Source organism: Xenopus tropicalis, chromosome 8 (genome assembly GCF_000004195.4).
Source record: "Xenopus tropicalis strain Nigerian chromosome 8, UCB_Xtro_10.0, whole genome shotgun sequence".
NCBI lineage: Eukaryota > Metazoa > Chordata > Amphibia > Anura > Pipidae > Xenopus > Xenopus tropicalis.
The window spans coordinates 72,340,385-72,362,247 of record NC_030684.2 but is presented as its reverse complement, the minus strand read 5'-3'; the positions used below and the strand labels follow the sequence as shown (position 1 = coordinate 72,362,247).

At 37.7% G+C, this 21,863-nt stretch overlaps 1 protein-coding gene across 8 annotated transcripts in view; it reads right to left on the bottom strand.

Annotated features, from left to right (window-relative positions):
- The window catches only part of col11a2 (collagen type XI alpha 2 chain), a 98,980-nt gene that overhangs the window by 53,567 nt on the left and 23,550 nt on the right, over positions 1-21,863 (bottom strand). The window contains exons 5-16 of one of the 8 annotated variants that reach the window (XM_031891216.1): positions 21,525-21,653; positions 19,591-19,704; positions 17,519-17,728; positions 16,314-16,463; positions 15,641-15,829; positions 14,399-14,458; positions 10,670-10,711; positions 3,469-3,531; positions 3,303-3,377; positions 1,597-1,683; positions 1,455-1,511; positions 865-918 (exon numbers count right to left, since the gene is read on the bottom strand). In XM_031891216.1, coding sequence (XP_031747076.1) covers positions 865-918; positions 1,455-1,511; positions 1,597-1,683; positions 3,303-3,377; positions 3,469-3,531; positions 10,670-10,711; positions 14,399-14,458; positions 15,641-15,829; positions 16,314-16,463; positions 17,519-17,728; positions 19,591-19,704; positions 21,525-21,653 — 1,230 coding nt within the window. The remainder of the gene's footprint in view (positions 1-864; positions 919-1,454; positions 1,512-1,596; positions 1,684-3,302; positions 3,378-3,468; positions 3,532-10,669; positions 10,712-14,398; positions 14,459-15,640; positions 15,830-16,313; positions 16,464-17,518; positions 17,729-19,590; positions 19,705-21,524; positions 21,654-21,863) is intronic. The other 7 variants (XM_031891218.1, XM_031891219.1, XM_031891217.1 and 4 more) reach the window with 7 other exon arrangements.

Sequence of the window (21,863 nt, the reverse complement as noted above, 5' to 3'; positions counted from 1 at the left end):
TTTATACTGCTATGTGTTCTAGGGGCATTTAATATAACCTGGGCACTGCATTTATACTGCTGTGTATACTGGGGCAGTAAACATGAAATTGGCCCTGCATTTACACACTATGGGGCAAATATATTATTAGCTGAAGTTCAAAACTAGGTTATCACCAGAACCTATACTTTGAATAATAATAATAATAATTCTGCCCCTATGTGTTTTTGGGGATCTGTGCATGAAGTTGGCCCTGCATTTACACACTATAGGGCAAATTCAGTAATAGTAAAAGTTTGAGATTGGGTGATTACCAGAACCTTAACTTTAAATAATAATAATTCTGCCCTATGTGTATTTGGGGCACTATGCATGAAGTGGGCCCTGCATTTAAATTCCAGCCTCTCTGGGTACATATGAATGAAGAAAATTACATTTTAAAGATGTGAAGGAAAGTCTATGAGGTGTGATTATTGTTATAGTTGTCAAAAAGAGGTGTGACCCATTTTTCTATAACAGTCCCTGGATTTCACTGAAAATCTGTTAACCAGTGTTATAACTATAAAAGGGGCCCTGGATGTCTTGGGTGATTCGTGATTTTGCATATGCTTTTTAATACCTCCTCAGATGGCTCTTAGCCTAGCTCTCCTCTCCTACTATGTTAACTTAGTCCTGATATCACTTGGAAAGAAGAATTAAGGTATTAGTGAAATATTACATAGTATAAATTGACCCTCTGTACCATCCACATTGATTCTAAATGCAGTTGCCCTGCAACTGCAACTTGGATAACATAAGCCACCTAGTAAATTTATGTAAAACAGATTCCATTGTAACACTTGTAACTAAGGCTACTATACTTAATTTGAAAATTTATTTTATTACCTGAGGGCCAACATCTCCAGATTCCCCTTTTAATCCGGGACTTCCAGGAGGACCCTGAAATAGAAAGAAAACAATCACAGTGCACTGAAATCTTCTACACATACTTTTGCATGATAAATATTATCCTACATATTTTAACCTGGCAGTATTCTTAAAAAAGTTTGGGCAGAACTGTAGAGCACATTTAAGTAATGTGTAAAGTGATGATTAGAACAATATTACAAAGGAAACCTCATTGTGAGGCCTCATCACAGGTATTATTTTAATTCTACAATTCAAAAAGTAATACAGTCAAAGTAATACAGTATATCCCAGAGCACACAGAGACAGGGCAATATAACTATTATATAGAGAGACAGGGCAATAAAACTATTGTATAGAGAGACAGGGCAATACAACTACTGCACAGAGAGACAGGGCAATAAAACTACTGTACAGAGAGAGAAAGGGCAATGTTTCTAATATTAGATTAATAAAAATATTTCCAATATTCTTTGGTATTAACAAAAGCGAATTTATACATTATATTTGCTAGAGGAAAATCTGTAAAACAAATCATTCCTTTTGCTAACTGTGCACTCATCACATACCAGGGGTCCAGATCGCCCAGTATATCCCATGGGTCCAGAGGGTCCACGCAGAGCCAGCTATAAGGAGACAGATGGGTGAGGTAAGTAGGAGTTGACTGTTATGAGAGTGGAGAATAGAAATGGGACTTTCAAAGGAACTAACCCTGGCCTGTTGCAGAATGGCCTGAGCCTGTGCCTCTTGTGCTGCCACTATAGGACCCTTTGCTCCGGCACTATTCCCAAGTCGAAACTAATTGTGGAACAGAGAGACAGTTGGTTAGAGCTATGAGTTGTATATTCTCTGTGCAGAAACCACATATTAAAAGTATCGGTAATTTAACCATCTTAATGGTTAACGTTATGGCATCATCAACTGTCCTATAGGTAAATTTTACTATATAATATTTTAGGATCTCCTTTGACAACAAATCACACAGTCTTTATACATATACCAGTTTAAGAGGTGCACACTAGACAAGAAAGTGTCTGGGTATATAGAATGTAATAATAACTTTTAGAAGTTATATCAAAGTTCCATGACCATATAAAAGCATAAGGCCACAGGCCAAGTTCTTATATAAAGGCCATGGAACTCCAAGGTGACTCCTAGTAGCCTTTTAATTAAGCATTTTAATAAGGGGGAAGCTGGTTGGCTCAGCGAAATACATCAGGTGAGGAGGATTGTATCACCAGTTGCTCCTGCTCAGGATTCAAAGAAGAAGGAAAAGAAAATTAAGTTAAAAACTAACTTAAAAACTAAGTAAGCTTTATCAGAAAGGTCTATGTAAATACAGCCATAAGCACTTACAGAAACGTTGTACTGAATCCTCTACCAAAAGAGCACAGGATTTCTTTTCTTCTTTTGTGTACACATGTTCTTCCATGTCAGACTTTATTATCTTAGAAAAATCCTTCAGGGCACAACACGTCTGCTCAGTTTGCTCCTCTCTCCCACTCCCTTCTCCTCCTCCCCCTCCCATTCTAACTCGCTTCCCCTCCCATCATCTCTCTCTCCTCCATCCAACTGTGTTATGTAATCTGAGCTACCAGCAGCTAGAGCTGCAGCACAGAAGCTACTGAGACCAAGCTAAAATGGCAGCTGCTATCTTAAACAAACAGAGGGAGCATCTACAGCTGTTTACTCAGGTATGGTACAGCTTTCTGCAGAATAAATATAGCATTATAGCTTGCACTATTGTGGCTAATCTATTGCCAATAAAATACTAAAATGCCTTTCCTTCTCCTTTAAACAACATTCTGTGGCTCTGCATGAACCTTTAAGTGAATGTTTTTAAAACCCTTAAATGTGAGTGTAATATATTTAGATTTTAATGAAATAATAACAGTTTTACACGATGGGCAGCTGACCCTTCCTTTAATCTATCGAGCAATTCTGCCAGACAGTTTTAGCCACATCAGCGTGGTTCAATAACACCCAAGATTTCTTCATACTCTACTAAAATCCTTTATAAAAGGGGAAATACACCAAAATATTTAGGGATGCACCAAATCCAGGATTCAGTTTGGGATCTGGACAAGATTCGCCCTTTTTCAGCAGGTTTTGGATTCGGCCTGGGCAAAACCATCAAATATGGTTATCTATTTCTCTATCCCTAGGCACTGAATCAATTATGGTTATTTATATACAGTTGAGAGACTTTTTTTTTTTTTTTTAAAGCTTTGTCTTCCAACTACATCATCACATAATTTCTGTTATCTTTACTTGGACATTGAACATCGATTTCATTTTTTCCATAACTTTTTATACATTATTTGATATTTCTACTAATACAACATTTACATCAATTTAGGTACTTCAGACTTCATTGTGGAACAGCAGGTAGATATATACCATTCTGAGAGACTTACAGGAAGCATGACAGAGCTGCCGGGTTGTCCTGGTAATCCATTGGCTCCAGGAAGACCTGCCCTCCCTGGGGGACCCTATTAAATAAGTAGATGAGAATGTTACAGAAAACAGGTACAAACAGAACAGAACAGTTTGCTGTTGCAATAGCTATACTAGAATCCTTACCCTCTCTCCAGGATCTCCAACTGGTCCAGGATGTCCATGTCTCCCAGGAGGTCCAGGCAGACCCTTTGAAAGAAATAATGCTGTTACAATTGTATCTATATAAGCATTACTATATTCCTTACTATACATGGTGCCTAATTGATGCCACAGATATAGCAGTCCATTCCATATTGAACTGTGCCCCAAGACTGAATAGTTCCTTTAGCCTTAGGATAATATGGCTGACACATAATACTGTTCTTGCTTCTTAGTTTTATTGCTTGGCTAATGTCTGAACTTGCTTTCCCAATTAGAACTTCTTTTTCATTCCCACCATAAAAAAACGTCCTAAACAGTACAAAAAAATTAGAGAAATCCAAAATGGTTTCCCCAAAATGCATTATTCCAGCATATTTACCCCCAATAAAAACCTGAGCGAAACTTTGGTAACATGTTTTTGTGGCTATTACTAAATCACATGCAACTGATCCCCAAACAAAAGGGTTTTTCAAGCACAAATATATTTACACACCGCTCAATTGTTTTAGATAAAAATATAACATGATGATGCATTACACGTAGGAAGTAGGTAGTAAATAGTAGGTGTAAACCATAGGTTTGCATTGTGCCTTTATACACTGGGGGTGATTTATCAATGTTTTAATTACATTTTTTTCCACAATTCGAATGTTTTCGTTATAACTCCCAATATTTAAATTATGGTTCAAAACTTGAATGTTCTATATCTATTAAGTGAAAAAAAACTCAAATGTAAAACATCGCCATCTAAATACTTGTGAGTTCATGTAGAAGCCAATGGGAATTGTCATAGGCATAATTTAAGCCATATTTTCTATTTGAGATTTTCGAGTAAACTCACAAATTCAAGATTTTTACATGATTTTATTTAATCACCTTTTTCATATTCTGTTTTTTTTAATAAATAAGCAAATATTCAAGTTTTTTTTTTTTAATTTTGAGTTATCTGAAGTAGAAAAAACTCTAAAATTGATATATAAGCCCAGCTGCATCTTGCACATACAGCAACTGACAAATTTGCACTGTTCCACTTCCAGTAGGAAATTAGGCCCAGTGTTCCTGTACAATCCAAGAATGAATATAATTCTTCAGTAAACTATTCTTATTTAAGGATGTTAAAGGAAAACTAAACCCCCAAACAGTGTAGGTATGTATAATAATATATTGCATAAACATGCTCATATGTAAAGCCCTGCTTCATCTAAATAAACCATTTTCATAGAAATATACTTTTTTAGTAGCATGTGCTATTGGGTACTCCTAAATAGAAAATTGCCATTTTAAGAATTAAGGGCCGCCCCCTGGGATCATAGGATTCAGAATGCACACAAACTAGCCAAGGCACACATACATGCTAGGCCACATCAGCCAATAAATAGACAGAGTTGTGCCTTTTGCTCCCACACTACTTCCTGTTACAGTTAGAGCTGCATTATTTCTGGTCATGTGATCTCTGAGGGAGCACACAGCCCATCACTAAATGGTGGCTCAAGGGAAAGGATGTAAAAGGGCAATATTTACTAATATATATATATTCCAGATTCTTTAATAAATCACTTAACATAATGTAAACTATATGTTGGTTAAGTATTCATTCTGGGGGTATAGTTTTCTTTTAAAGGGGAACTAAAGTCTAAAAACATACAGCTAGAACTACATTGTACTATATCTTATGGTTATACACTGGAGTTGCTATACGATCCTAAAGGTACAGGATTAACAATTCATGTCACTAAAGTCGTATCTGTCCTTCCAGCTCCCTAGTACCTGAGCAATGTAGGTAGGCTAGGTTTAGGAATTGTCATAAAACATCAAGATGGGAGCAGAAAGAAAAGTAACATCTGTCAACAACATACATCCAATATTGATCCCAAATTATATCACAAGATATTAGTAACTTAGGTTCAAACACAAAATAACGGTGCAGTGCACTTATTTTGCAACAAATGCACTTTAAAAGCCTCATCACTATGACTCTGCCCTGAAGCATACTGCAGACTGTACTGATTTCTATGGAATGCACATCGGAACCAACTACTTAACCATGCAGCAGATTTAATGGCGCTAGTTTTTAAAGGAAGTGAAAAGGAAGGTCAGCTTAAAAGTTACAATAATTATGCTGCATGGCAGACTGGTGATTAGTTCTGCTGGATAATATGTATGAATTCAAACTTTTTATGCAGCTATGCAGCATGATTAACATGTTAGTGTATATTGACTATGGGAAAATTTACAAAAGTGGAGCTCAAAATTGAAGCTAAAGTGAAGTAAAACTTACAAACACCATTATTACTAAAACTATTTTGTCACTTAACTACATCTTTCTGAATTATCTGAAAAAGTGGTGTTTTTAGTGTTAAAATGAAGTATAATGTTCATTAAAGCCAGAAAATCATTATACAACAAATTCAGATTTCTCTAAACACCAGTTTTCTTTCTTATTTATGCTACCCTACGCCAAAATGTTCGCCTACCAGGGACATCAAAAAAACTCCTTACTCCAATTTTCATAATGCTACAGTGTCTTAAGGACAAAAAAAATGATTTTTGGATGACAATATGTTATGCACTGCCAGTGAATTCAATCGCTAAAACCGGGGCCATTGTTCTTTTCTGAAAAATCTGAAAATTTTACCCTAGAGGGAAGTCTGAAGGGACCATTTATGAAGGCAAGTGCAGTTCGCAAAGTAAAATTTTGGACATAATTTACCCTGTTTTTTAATCACCATGCAGCATTTTCTCCACAACTTCAGCGTCACTGTGTCCATGAGAGGGTGTTGCATTGGATGCCATTGTACCCAGTGTGTAAAAAACATGCACAGTTGCACTTTGCCATGAACTTGACACAACTGTGCTGAAAATTCCAAAACCAAGATGGCAGAATTTCTGCCAATTGGCATCATGTATGTGCGTGATTCTTTAGGCTCAAACTCACTGTGTGTATTGACACAGGTCACAGTGGGAAGCCTGGAATTACTGCCAGATTGAAAGTGGCAATAGCTCCAAGGTTCCCCTGTTTCGTTAAACACACAAATTGGAATTGGAAGCAGAATGGACACACTAGTGCTAAGCGCAACTATATTGTATATTACTTTGTGAAGAATAATAATGAATGCCATCAATACACTCAATGACTGCCATTGTTGTGGTTAATGAGCCCTTAATGCCCCTTTACTTGAAAATTCCTAAGAAGAGCACTGACCTGGGGGAAAACATAGCTATTAAACTCACTGGGAAGTGCCTAACATATTGGCACCCTCAGTGAATTTGTCTTTCCTTGTAGATTAAAGTAGTGATAAAGTCAGCATATCTTACTGATGTCTGGTTATTACTCCAAAGTGCCCTCTTCTGCTTTAGACTTAGCGATGAGGTCTTATGAGGAAAAGAAGAAAAAAAGAAAAAAAAAATATAGTGTAATACTGTTATTACTTCACAATGTGCACTCTTGTGTGCTTTTTAACACCAGTGATGACTTTTACTTATATCACCCTTTTGTGCCCAGTTGTGGAAAGGGATATCACAACTGGGCACAAAAGGGTGATATAAGTAAAAGTTATCACTGGTGTTAAAAAGCACATGAGAGTGCACATTGTGAAGCAATAACAGTATTACACTATATTTTTTTTTTCTTTTTTTCTTCTTTTCCTCATAAGACCTCATCGCTAAGTCTAAAGCAGAAGAGGGCACTTTGGAGTAATTTATTGAACTTTATTTGAACTGGGACATGAGGTATCTGAAGTGAGGAGCATACACTGAAAATTGCACTTATTTATATTTGTAAATGATGTCTGGTTATGACAGTAAAGCTATGTATAGGGTTCTGATGATCCCTTTAAATTCAACTTTAATGTATAATGCCCTAACTGATTAGAATTATTTGTCCCTTAACACCCTCCCCAAAAGAGGAGTAATGTGAGGTAGTTTTATTAGCATTTGTTTATAAAGAGACAATGGGGCCGATTCACTAAAGTCCAAAAAAACAAGTGATATTTATAGCATGAGTTAAAAATGTTATCACTTCTTATTTTTTGCAAGTTAACCATCGATTCACTAAAAGGACACTTGTCTGAATTAAGAAGCGATGTTATTGTCGTCAATTATCTGGCGATTACATATTTTTAAGCGTTATTTTAAACCATGCAATATATTTATGCGTTATTATGTAGCACGCAATATTAGCGCACGCTATTACACACGTAGCCATTACTTTCTGAAAACTACTGTTCTGAAAATGACCATTTCCCTGAAAACTGGAGAATGCATCACTCTAGGGCAGTGCTGTCCAACTGGCGGCCCGCGGGCCCCCCTCTGTGTGGCCCCCCACCTGTCTGGCTGCTTTGATGGCTTACTCTTGTGTAAGCTTTAAATAGTATCAGTACTGTGATTAACTGCCCCCCTGCATGGTTCTCACCTCAGATTCAGGCTGTAATCAGGCCGTATTGTTTAAATATGTAATCCCCTGTACTGTTCACACCTTTTAATCTCTGCATTGTTCACCCCCTGCAGTGTTCACACCTCAGGCTCAGGCTGTAATCACCCCCATTGTTCCCCTGTTCACACCTCAGGAGCAGTAGAAACCCACAAATAATCCCTGCACACTACAAAAATAACATATACTGAGGTGGTACTGCAATTAAAAAGTTTTTTAATATATAGTTATTGTGCAGACTGTAGGAGCAGTGCCAGCATTGTGTCACTGTAGGCTGCCTGTGTGTGCCATACACACAGGCAGCATAGGGCAAGCAGAGTATGGCACACACAGGCAGGGTAGTGAAGGCAGAGTATGGCACACACAGGCAGAGTAGGGCAGGCAGAGTATGGCACACACAGGCCAAGTTTGGCACAAACCAGCCAAGAATGGCACACACAGTGAAAGTATGGCACACGCAGGCAGGGTAGGAAATGCAGAGTATGGCACACACAGGCAGGGTAGGGAAGGCAGAGTATGGCACACACAGGCAGGGTAGGGCAGGCAGAGTATGGCACACACAGGCCAAGTATGGCACAAACCAGCCAAGAATGGCACACACAGTGAAAGTATGGCACGCAGGCAGGGTAGGGCAGGCAGAGTATGGCACACACAGGCAGGGTAGGGAAGGCAGAGTATGGCACACACAGGCAGGGTAGGGAAGGCAGAGTATGGCACACACAGGCAGGGTAGGGTAGGGCAGGCAGAGTATGGCACACACAGGCCAAGTATGGCACAAACCAGCCAAGAATGGCACACAGTGAAAGTATGGCACGCAGGCAGGGTAGGGAAGGCAGAGTATGGCACACACAGGCAGGGTAGGGAAGGCAGAGTATGGCACACACAAAGGCAGGGTAGGGCAGGCAGAGTATGGCACACAGGCAGGGTAGGGCAGGCAGAGTATGGCACACAGGCAGGGTAGGGCAGGCAGAGTATGGCACACAGGCAGGGTAGGGCAGGCAGAGTATGGCAGGTTTTTGCTGTACTACAACCATTAATATGGGTATGATCATGTGATAACATGGGTGTGGTTTCAAAAAGGGGAGTGGTCAAAACTGGCTTCCATTATCGGCCCTCCACCACGTAGGTCGGAAAAATTCCGGCCCTCGGTACAACAGAAGTTGGACAGCACTGCTCTAGGGCAATCACATACTTGAAAAAATCCGACTGCAAACTCCATCTTGTCCCCACAGACAATCACCAGCTGCAATTTTGTTTAGTAACGCCTACTCCTGGGAGGCATTAAGTTTCACAGTAATTATCGCCACATTTTATGCTTTTAACGCTTCAAATATGTTTGTGAATTATGGGTTAGTATTATTTCTATTAGATAATTACCTCAATGTGATGGAAATAAATAATGCTTTGAAGCCCCAATATCTCTTACAAAATGTGTGTAGCGTAAGTGCCTCAATGAAGCTTTCATTTTGGTTATATTATTATAAAACCCACATGTATATGATTATATGCTTATTTTTAGCCGTCCAGTATTAATTGAATGGCTTGGCATAGCTATAGATGACAAAATTAATGTGCTTTAGTCCTAACTTCTAATGAATTCAGATGTTGCTGTGATGGTCAATAGTGCAGTAAGTGCAGTTAGAAGCTTGTGCAGCTCTGCAGCATAGGTGTTTCATTCTAAATTGATGGGGCAGAAAGAGGCTACTTGAGTCTTATCAAACTTGCCATCCATACTAACACTGACTCAAACATGTGACAGAATGACAGACAGATTCACTTTCTGCTATTCATATTGTGACATGCCCTAAGGCATATGTCAAACACAAGGCCCGGGGGCCAAATCCGGCCCACCTGGCTGTTTTATGTAGTCCTTGGTGAGTGTGTCTGACCATCCAACCTGATCAATTTCCATTTTCCTCACATAGTAACTAAGACTAAGGGGTATATTTATCATGCTGTGTATAAAGTGGAGTGAAGCATTACCAGTGATGTTGCCCAAGACATCCAATCAGTAATCAGATTTCAACAGTAGCAAAGCATCTATTGGCTGCTATGAGCAACATCACCGGTAATGTCTTACTCCACTTTTTGCACATTGTGATAAATAAAGCCCTTAGTATCTTACTAAGTATATTAATAAAAAATTTGGCCCGCAACTTAGCCTGTGTTTTAGATTTCGGCCCCCTTATGTGATAGAGTTTGACACCCCTGCCCTAAGGCATCTTACACATTTCTGGACATTTCTGGCCTAGGATTTAAGCTGTGCTATTGCTGGAATTGTATGGAAAGCTAAAATCATAATGTACATCATTAATAGACTCCTTCATTATCAGGCTTTTGTTCCCCTTTAAATTTAAAGCATTGTTATATTGATTGTTTATATTGATTTATCGAGCTGCCCTCTGATGTAAATCAGAAAAAGGCACAACTTTGTTTCTGAAAAAATGCCATAATAAAAGTATTTCTGCCATGTCACTGTAGCCTTTAGTGTCACTCATGTAGCTCCTTAAACATTACTCAAAATAACTTAACAGTAACTATCATGCTTGTTGTGTGAAAAGCCAAATACCATAGGCACAAGAGAACCCTATACATAACTTTGCATTTTTATGAATATTTCTGTTCTTTGTAATTTGCCACTGTTAGTACATGAGGCCCACAGTAACTTTGGTTAACAAGGGAAACAAGGACAAAAACAATTCAGGTGTTTTAAACGTGTTATTGACGTGGGGAAAGGATGAGGATTATACATACCGCAGGACCTTCTGCACCAGGGGGTCCTTCCACCAACATGCCCTGGAAGAAATAAAGTAAGCAATGTCAGAAGTGCAACAACCCTTGCAGAAGCGTATTCTTCAATGGAAAAGCAAGAGAGGTAGTGAAAATACTCCCCAATAATCTGGCCCATATGGCTCTCTAAGCTTGCAATTATTATTAAAACATAGATTCATAAATCCATCACCAATATGAGTTTTTAGGAAAAGGTAAAAACTAAGTAAGCTTTATCAGAAAGGTCTATGTAAATACAGCCAAAAGCACTCACAGAAAAGCTGCACTGAGCCCTCTATCAAAAGAAACACAGGATTTCTTGCCTTCTTTTTTGTAAACATGTTCTTTGGTATCTGACTTCTTCTCTCAGAAAAAGCCTTCATTCAAGGGGCCAGAGTCTGCACAGTCCTCTTCTCTCTCCCCTCTCCTGCTCCCCCATCCCATAAGATTCATAAAACTCACTCCCCCCCACCCTTAGGAATGTGTAATCTGAGCTATAACGACTAGAGCTACAGCAGGAAGCTATGAAGACCAAGGTAAAATGGCAGCTGCAATATTAAACAAACGGAGGCTCTTTACTCAGGTATGATAAAACTTTCTGCAGAATAAATATAGTGTTCTAAGTGGCACTAATGTTGTGAATCTATTGGCAGTAAAATGGCAAAATGACTTTCTTTCTCCTTTAAAAATAATTATTCTTCAGCGGCTTGGATAAAATAGATGTTGAAGTGCAAATAACAAATAAATGCATTCCTACAAAATATATATTCATCTATTAGTGTTAGATGATGTACCACTTATCTACTAAAAGAGCTAGCTATCCATTCCTCACTACAAACATATAGTACATCAAGTTAGCACAAAACATGAGGCAGGTGGTGCACTAGTAAAATCAAGTGACCAAACCTGCAGTCAAAAAGCAGGAACTGTAGGGGAACATATTTTTTTTATTAGTGTTTGTCAGACTTTTTTTGATTGCAGCCCCCCTTGGGGTTTCGACTTTTGTTTAAAGCCCTCCTTTCATCCAATCAGCCATTCAGATATTGTCAAGAATATATAGATAGTTATATCTATAACTGTTTGCTCCAAATCTCATACTAATTGCCCTTCAGGATAGGTTTTCACAACTTATGGGTGGTACCCTGTTTGTTTATGTTGTTTTATTTTCTTAAGCAATGGTTTGAGATATCATTTAATGGCGCTCTAACCAGAATAAAGGTAGCAGAAAGCTAAATAGTAAGTGAGGCTTTTTGTAATGACTGCTAAATAAATAACTGTTTTACTTTTTTGTTCTAGCCCTCATTCTAAGTCTAAACCAACAGCATCCCCTACAGGATCTGCATCTTTTATTTTTACAGCCCATTTTACTCAGTTCTGCAATTATTCAAATATTTGGGGGTGCCGCAGCCATTTTCTTTGAAAAGTTGAGCACTAATGTTGGGAAATCAAGCCTGGCTTGCAGTCCAAGTTACTCCACAGGTTCGGGACACTTAGGTTGTTCCCTCCTATCACAGCAATCCAATCCAATCTCTTTGTGCATGGAGACATTATTGTGTTGAAAAGGTAAGGCCAAACTGTTTCCACAAAATACAAAGCAGGGAATAGTCACGAATGCCATTGTTTGATGTACTAGTAATGTTTTCATTCAGTGCTAGCGTGAAAAACAGCTGTTGGCCATTATTAATTCTTCATCATACTTTTTAGGTAGCATTACACATTCCGGCAGGTAGCATTCTCCTAGCATCCAGTAAATCCAGACTCTATCATTAGACTGCTATAGTTTGAATTCCAAATCATCTAGTCAATTGGGCTGCTGCTGGGTTTAAAGGGAATCTAAAACCTTACAAGGAATATAGATAGATACATTTTATATAATTAACATACTGTCTTGGCAGAGTTTACCAACCCTAAAACATTAATGTTCTTGCCCTGGAAAGTTGTCCAAAGCCTATTTTCTGGTCTTGTTAGGTTATATATTGAGCATCTGTGTCATGTGGAGGCAGATTCACTAAAATTTTAATTTTTCCTTTATTTTCTTTAAACTGTGAAAAAACTCATTACCACGAATGTCCGACAGTTATCAAAAAAGCTGAACTGAAAAAGCACATATGCAACTTTTTTGTATTGTCGCACAAAAGTCAGCATGAAAAATACAAAAACTTCTAAAAATATGTAGCAAGGAAAGATCTTCCAGTTGTAAGGGGGGCATCTGCCATTGATTTCTACATGATCTCAACAAGTTTTAAAAGTGTATTTCTAAATTCTAAACTGTCGCAGTTTTGTAGCATAGTAAACTCCGACAGCTAGTAAATCCCCCCCATATTGTGGTCTGGGCTGTGGTTGAAAAACTGAAAAGGGTTGGTTCTTGTTCTAGTGCAGAACTGTTGTTTGAGTTGCCATTTAAATTGAATCTGATTTAATTACTAATTATTTCTTGAGAAAGGCAGCTGTCCTTAAGGAAGGTCACTTGTTTGAGACTGAAATGTTGGACTACTGATTTTTGCACATTACATTTTTCTGTTGAGTGCAGTGTTGGTTACTACTACTTATTTTTTTGCACCCAGGCATTTAGTCTGTGCTGGAAATGGAAGTGCACCTCTGCGTTTGTGTTTATACATATATATCTATTTATATGTTTGTATATATATATGTTTGTATATAGTGAGTCACTCCTTTAGCCCAGGTAACTGACAGCAGCCCAGAGTCAGTAGAAAAGAATCAGTTGAAGACAAGGAGCTACAAGAGGAATCTTCAGGGCACAGATCTTTGTAGTCATCTTGGACTATTGAAGAAGTCCTAACATATGCATATACATTTCCAGCCTGCTTTTTTGTTGAGCTTTAGTTCTCCATTAGAGATACACTTGGGTCCAGCATTATTGGTATATGTCTGAAAGGTTCCAGCAAATAAAATGTGCAAGGCTTCTACATGGATTCATGAAAGCTTACTATTTGCAACAGGAAATAGTCATCAAAGCTAATAATAGAGTACAATGCTAACCAGCAACACAAAAATACTTTGAATGGGAGGCCCACAGCCAACCTTACCAGACTCATTTGCCCACCCTCCTGCCCAGTCGCGTCCCCACCTCACCACACACTCTAAGGTAGGAGAGCAGCTTGGGAGTGGGGATTTCTATACTATAGATATAGAGGATGCAGGCCCCACAGTCTGGGTCAATGATACTAATGACACTATTACTAATGACACTATTACAAACGTATTAAATCCTTTCTTTTTGATTGAGCCTCCTATGATACATACTCTATATTTTTCACACTGACAGATGAAAGGATGAGTTAAACAGAAAGCCTCTTCTCCTAATTGAAAGCATTACAAGCATAACATTAATGGGCTGATATTATTACAATATAGATGTTGAAAATTTGGCCAAGTTGTCATGATTCTGTTATGTTATAAGTTCAGTTTTTTTTTTCATCACTTGAAGTTAACATTTTCTTTAAAAAATACGATCGTGCAAGTAAAATAATAGTGGAATTGCAATCAATGGTAAAAATGCAACTGTGATAAAGAACACAACTGCATTTTTAACACTTATATATGCAATCATCTTAGTCGAAAATGAATAAATCTACAAAGTCACAAATTTGGTTTATTTTAAGGGCACATTCAACCTATTATTACAGAGTGCCAGATATATACAATAACATTTGTCAATATTTGTCAATTTTATAGATAGTAATTGATGCTTACTGGCTCCATGACAGCTGGCTCTCCTTTGTCTCCTTTGATCCCACGGGGTCCACTGAAAGCCTGAGGGTAGCACACATATAACCACAAATATGCAGTTATTTAGTATCACTAAGTTCTGAATATCGTAATAAACTAACTTTTATCATACTACAAATTATAAAGTTATAGCTGCACTATTTAATTAGAACATTCTTTAACTTTCCTTCATTGCCTTTCTGCATTTATGTTTGTGTTTAGGATTCACCTTTTTGCTTAACATTAAGTTAAACTTCATTGACTTCAGCGTGTAATACAAGAGGTGCTTTAGTTGATTGTCTAAATACACTATTATAATACATAAAAGCCAAGAATAACCTGCAAAATATATCCTTATAATTGGTACTCATCAGTTGTAATGAGTGCATAGTAATGTCATTTGTGTCCCATGATTTACTGAAACATATGTAATATAAATACTAATGTAACCCTGTTGTAAAATATGATATTCATTCACTTCTGAGTTTTCTGACTGGTACAAAAGCTTGTGGTCTGCAGCCTTGTGTCTTAAAATTGTCATGGAACTCCCTGTAGATAGCTAATATCAAATATGTTACTTTATGGGCTATGAATTCTCTCTCTTTATTAAAGGGAAACTAAATGAGTGGAAAAATACCTTTATAATAATGTGTTTTTAGCGGCAGCCGTGATATGCTCAAGCAGCAATATTATTGGATTACAGTCACATCATAAAATTCCACATAGGGATTTCTATGATCAGATATGCTCAAAATGGATTTTAAACAGTCATAATAATCAGACAAAATGGCTTCATCGGCTTTGCAAGGCACAGTTTGGATTGAACTTCTTTTGACATCACACAGTAGAATATGATATCAAGGTGAAATCAACCACACTTGTGGATTCAAGGCAGAGAGTAAGGAAGAAAGGCATGGAAGCAGTACAGAAGGCCTTGAGAACACAAAGGTTTAGATTTAGACATTACTCTACCAGAAGAAAATAACATTAAAGAATGAGGAGAAAGGGACAGAATTTAGTAATAATGTATAAAAAGAGGTGACCTAAGTAAATATGATAAGAACGTGGCATTAGTAGAACAGGGAATGACACTGTGACAAAGGAAATGGCATCACACAGGAACACACTGAACAATAGGGACTGTTGGAGTTTAGGAAACGTGCAGGTTGTGTAAAGGAGCTTCTTATTCTTGGTTAATTTACAGGGACTCTGAACCAATGAACTTACACCTCCACTTTCAGGGGTCTCTGCTGAGAGAACAGGACCCAGGTGTGTGGTCTCCGAGCCCTCGGTGTAGTCCTTGTACACATATTCATAGTCCAGTCCTCCTGTTGGATTGTCCTCCTCCCCAGTCATATACTCCTCTGTGAAGGAATCACTGCCCTTGGCAGCCATTGAAGGTTCTTGTTCTTTGGCCTTCCATGATGGGAGGAGATGAGGAAAGAATAAAGACGGGTGCAGAGGGGAAGGATGAAGTGTGAAATACAATAAAACTCCAAAAGTAGAGGTGTAAACAGGAGGTGGAGTAATAATAACAGTGTAAGACCTATAAGACAATAGCTGGGTCCTTATGTATAGCAAATAATGGAAAGAGTTCAGAACAGGTTACAGTTCTGAACTCCCAACAGGATTTTGCTGGGAAGGTTTTGTCACTGGACACAGATGTACTAGGTAGGAAAATAATATACCAATTGGCTTTTTTCCCTTTGGTATTAATACAGTAATAGATATTTAATGTGCAATCCAGAAAGGCTTTCTTATGATTGCAACTCACTCATCTAAATTATTTTATAAATAAAAAAGGCAAATAATCTTCTTTTTTTAAAAAAGTGGAAGAATTGCCAGGAGAATTTTTGTATTACTGCATTTTGCAAGCTTGATTGGAGGGAATGATGAATACCTGGGGGGAAGGTGAGACATCCTGTGTGGCCTTTTCCTCCAAGACCCCATAAGCTTCCTCCTCTTCCAAAGGAGGTGCAGTGTAATCAAGTTCCTTTTCTGATATGGTGGGCTCAGGAGTGACAATGAGATCAGGGGTAAGAGATGGGTCCTTGGGGATAGGGCAAGAAGTATTGTATAGTAGAAAATGTGAAGATAAAGATATAGCATTGATGTAATAACAGGAAAGGAGAGAAAGCAAATGGAAAATAGAGTAAAGCATAAAATACAGGGGAGCAAAAAAATAAAGGAGAAAAAAAACATGTCAAGCATTAGTGTGTTATAATATCATTTCTCTCCTCATGCTGAAGGAGAATGTATTTGCTCCATCATAAATTCACACAGAATGATCATTATCACCCCAGTGAGGTGCAGTAGAGAGGAGAGGGCTGATAATGAATCCTGACTGAATTGTCCCTATGATGATGGGGAAGGCTTTTCATTCATTCACTGTCAAATCGTTACACAGCAAAACAAGGGAAAACATCTGAAGCAAAAAGAGAAATATGTGACACCAAACCACAATGGACTGGGATGGCTTCCCAGATTTATATCTATCTATATAATTCTCATGAGAAGTAACATTCACCTAAAAATAACTTTTAGTATGTTAAGACAACAGTAATTTGTGGAGGAACAAGGTTAAAATTATTTGCATTTTTCCTGCCTTTGTCCAACCATGGATTTCTGCTGTTCTCTGTTTGTTGGAATCAAAGACCCTAGCAACCAAAAATGTTTGAATGCAGCATTGTTACTATATTTTCTGTCAAAATAATAACATATTAAGACCAATTACTTAGACAACTAGCAATAACAATACATTAAAATTAATTTTATGTGAATATTCCTTCATATGTCTAGCTAAACTTTATGATTTAAAGGTTAAATCACTATCTAAGAGGGTGACACATATAGTTCAATTTGGCTCCAGTGCTTCCTTGTTTTGCAGGGACACAGATGAATGAGCTCCAAGCGAGGAGCATTGAAGCAGAATACCGCTAAGTATACACATTACAGGACTCATATAATAATACAAATAGTAGATCCCTTTGTTTGCTGTCTCCCCTCTCATAAAGGGAAGCCAAAAATATCTTGAGCAGTGTGGGGTTGGGGCAAGTCAGGTATGTCAGATCTCATTTATGTGATCTGCATACTTTTTTTCTCTACCTGCTGGTAACCATTCCCCAAGTTCCTCCTCTTGGCGCCAGCGAAGTTTTTCTTTGGTTGGGCCTTGCCCACATTATTTTTCACTGGGGTGTTGCGTTTGGCAGGGGCCTTGCCCGCTGCTCCGTTTTTCACCTTGCTGACACTCTTGGCAGGAGGAGGCACCTTTGGCTTCGGCTTGGTTGGCTGCTTGTGGTTTTTGACTTTGCTTTTCTGTCAGTGGCCAGAACAGTTTGGAAGAATGGGGAATATGGGTATTTTGGGGTATTGAATATGAAGTACACGTACGGGGTGGCACACAGACAAACAATGAATTGGAGAGAGAAAGAAAGAAACACGCATGAATAAGACATGTGATGGACTTAGTAACCTTGGTAGATGCAGGAACAAAGTGATGCCCAACAAGGAAAGGGTGGGGGTTTACTCATAAACTGTTATACTCATCTCTAAATTGCTAGCAGATTCCAAATCTCTTTTCAGAAATCTAAAAATATGGTATACAGATATGTGAACAAAAGCTCTGCATGGAAATAATAATTTGAAGAAACTGTATGGTAACATACTTGGATTTATAAAGTAGATATAGACTCTTGTAATGCCGTAAATGGGCCATGTTACATAGTTATTACATCTGGACCGGTCACTGTTTCATGGTTATGCACAATTTTTTTTTACATTTTTGTTTTGTGGGTAGGTAGTGAAGCTTCAACATATCCAGAAGGAGATGGGAAAAAATTGAAGAGAAAACTAGGATATAACGTTAGAAGGTAAAATAAGAAAATGAGCCCATGTTAGAGTAATATTTACAAAAGTAGCAAACTGTATTCATGAATGGGGAGAGAGACTGAGAAAAATAATGTTTTTTTTAAATAGTCTTCGTCAATCTACAGCCTCTCTTCTACATTACTTTACATTACATTACAAGGGAATCAGAACTTCTTTCTCAGGAACTTTTCATATCTTCCCTATTATCTCTGTACTTTCCTTCAATGGTCTAGATTCTAAAAGGCCACTTTATTAATATTTTCTGTGACTCGAGGAAACACAGCACGAAAAATATGTATTTATAAATGTTATATATACATTATATATATAATATACAATACTTTTTGCAAAACTTGAATAGTTGTAGTTAAAAAAAATTCAGCAAGCAAAGGCTGCTGAATTTCTACAGAAGTCATTGTCTCTGAAGATTTCAAGCAATAATAATTTGATTGTTGTTTGCGTGATTATTTTTCAGCAACCAAATGTGACCATGACTATTCTGTGTTTTTTTTTCTCAAGCTCAAAAAAGTATAAATCATCCTCAAGGGGAAGTAATGTGAAAAATACCCAGCAAGTAAAAGCTAAAGAGTTTTTATAGAAATCAAAAGGAATTGTCTCAAACAGCTTTATTTTTTTCCAAGTCTATTAAAACATTTTAGACTTTCGGCCTTATCCTGGTGCAACCAAAGCTGTGACTCCCTGATTCATAGAATGTGTCACTTGGCTGCTCCAATGGCAGCATGTGAGTAAATGTAGCAAAACCAAGCAACATACAGTAACCAATTAGTTCTGCTAGGCTTCAACATAGGCCTATAACAACTGATTCTACAATATACATACATTTCTTCTCTTTTAGGGAGGAAAAAACAGGGAAGTAAAACTGCTAGAAATCAATACAGCTCAGCAAATATATATACTTTAACTAGGGAGAAGCAAAATTTGAGAGGAACCTGCATCAGGACAATTAGTCAAATAAGAAGAAATTAGCTGACCCCTAAAGATTTATCCAGTTTATATTAGGAAAGTCAATTTGAGTTGCCCGATGTAACTAAAAAAAAGTAGAATATTTCATGCACAAAGAGGAGTGAGTACCTAGAAAAGCAAAGAAAAAGTCAGAGACACATGATGCATTGCTTTTGTTGTTCACTGACTGGAAATTTTGAATATAGCTATAAAGAAGTGATGCGATTTCCCATAATCCCCTTTCCTCGTTGGGCAACACAATAGTTTACATTTACAGGTGCTGGATGGAATGAGATGGAGTGAGACATGACACCCAGGATGGATACAATGACACATCCACTGGTTACCTGCTCCTCTACACCCTCTTCAAGAGCTTTCACAGTGGGTGGGGCAGGCGTCCCTTCCTCTTTATTGTCATAATAGTATGGATATTCGTAATACTCCACCTCTTCCTCTGCATACTATAAGCGGCAGGAGGGCAGAGCAAAATAGGTACAGGGAGAGGAGAAATATGTTATTGTGAATTTTTAGGAGATTGTGGATTGCTAGCAGACTAAAAAAGACAGAAAGTTATGGGATGCCCATGTTCTCTGATACATTTTTTCATTTTAGATATTTATCATGAAGGATCCCAGTTAGAAGACATTTTACACCATCAGATAAAACAGAAACTGGGATGCCCAACTTGTCAGCTATAAGTTTTACATGTGGGTGGCATGTGCCATTACCCTAATTGACTGACTAGAGATCAGAGGCCATTTTAGTTTAAATTCTACCGAGGCAGAGTTTTTTTGCATTCAATCCTTAATTTGAAGACCAACAATTCGTTTATACGCAAATTATTGCCATGACACCCAAAATCCTAACCTAATTCCAGATAAGACTGTGCAAACAATATTCTTTATTTAAAAATTATATTCTTTGTTTTATTTAAAAACAGATGTACTTTATCCTTCTGTTGCGCAGTCAGTATGTTCTTAGGGGCTAATGTAATAAAAAGTGCAAATGTTGCTTTAGTTTTAGCACCTATAGCAACCAATCAGCAGGTAGCATGCAATCTTCTGCACTTTGGTGAGACTTCCACTACTGCCTTTTTGCCTGCACTTGATGCTGTACATACTAAATATTTCAATTTTCAATCTGTAATTACAGGTTTTTCAAAGACCAGGGAAACTATATTACTAAAATGGCTGAAGCTGAAGCCCGTTTTATATAATCTTGTCCCAATAACTCTAATAAATAAGCCCTTACATCATTGTAATTGAAATCCTCTAACTTTTTTAATTGTGTTTAGGTAAATTGCTACAGGTCAATAAGCCCAAAACCCAACAGAACCCTGACACCCACATCCCTCATCGCTCAACATCTGAACAGACCATAAATATCAGTCCACTTCAGTGGTGGAATGAGGTGATATAGTCAAGTATTCGTGCTTTTAACCTATTCACTATTTGTATGCTGTTCTATAATATATATATAAAACCAGCAGAATAATTCCAGATAGCATGATACTCCATCAGATAACAAGAGCTCCCATTCCATCTTAATGCTTCTGAAAGATGGCTGCTGAGCAAATCTTTCTCAGTCTCTTAGAGATAGTGATGTAAGATAAAACTGGGAAGCATTTGAAGGGTTAAAAATTAGTGGTAGCAGTGTGGCAAACATTACCAAGTTTGGAAATGTTAGTTTCCATTTATACAGTATATTTGTAAAATTCATACACAAAGTAGTCAAGAGGAAATGTGGACGCTTGGGACATTATAATTCTGTGACCACCTACCTTACAATTTATGCAAAATAAATTGGGGGTGGGGTTGGTACGATAACCTTCTAAAAATGTTTAGACTCAAATCCATGAAGTGTTTTGGGAAAAGGATAGCTGAATTTTCATTTAGGTCTGTGTTGCCACTTCCAGTAATATATGGCCTCTTACTTCCCACATAAACAAATATAATCAACAAATATTATATAATAAAGTGTCATTGATTATATAAATCATCTCAAATGTAAAAGGAGGGATGGCGCATTAACACTGAGTAGCGCAGTTTCACTGTCAAATCTCCAGGTTACAGTTTGCAGTTTAAAACTGGGAATAGAGAATGCAGTCAGCATGGGCAGAAGAGTCAGCCAGACCCTTCAGGATCACTTCATTCCCAGCTAACAACAGAAGGTGGAACTGCCTCATTGTGTTCCTATTATATACTGTTCGGGCTGGCTGTTTGAGTAGGGGCTATAAAGAACAAAAAGGATTTCTGCTGACCTCTCTATTTTTTACACTTACATCCACTCTTGGATTGGGATCCTGAGCTTGTGGTGCATTAGGAAGGGAGTCACAGTCTGGGCTGTAATGTTCACAATAATCGTAAGCAGCCTGTGGGTTTGATGCTATAAGAAGTTGCTGAATATCACCCTGGAAAAGACAGTAATAATGTTATATATAATCTTTTATTATTTATTAACTAAAAAAATACACAGAAAAGATATACTATATATACATATACAGTACTGAGAGTACCTATAATAGTGAAACCTAAAACCAGATTGCTCTGTGAGGCTACCATTTCATTTTGTTATTTCCTATTACTTATCCTTCTATTTAGGCCCTTTCCTATTTATATTC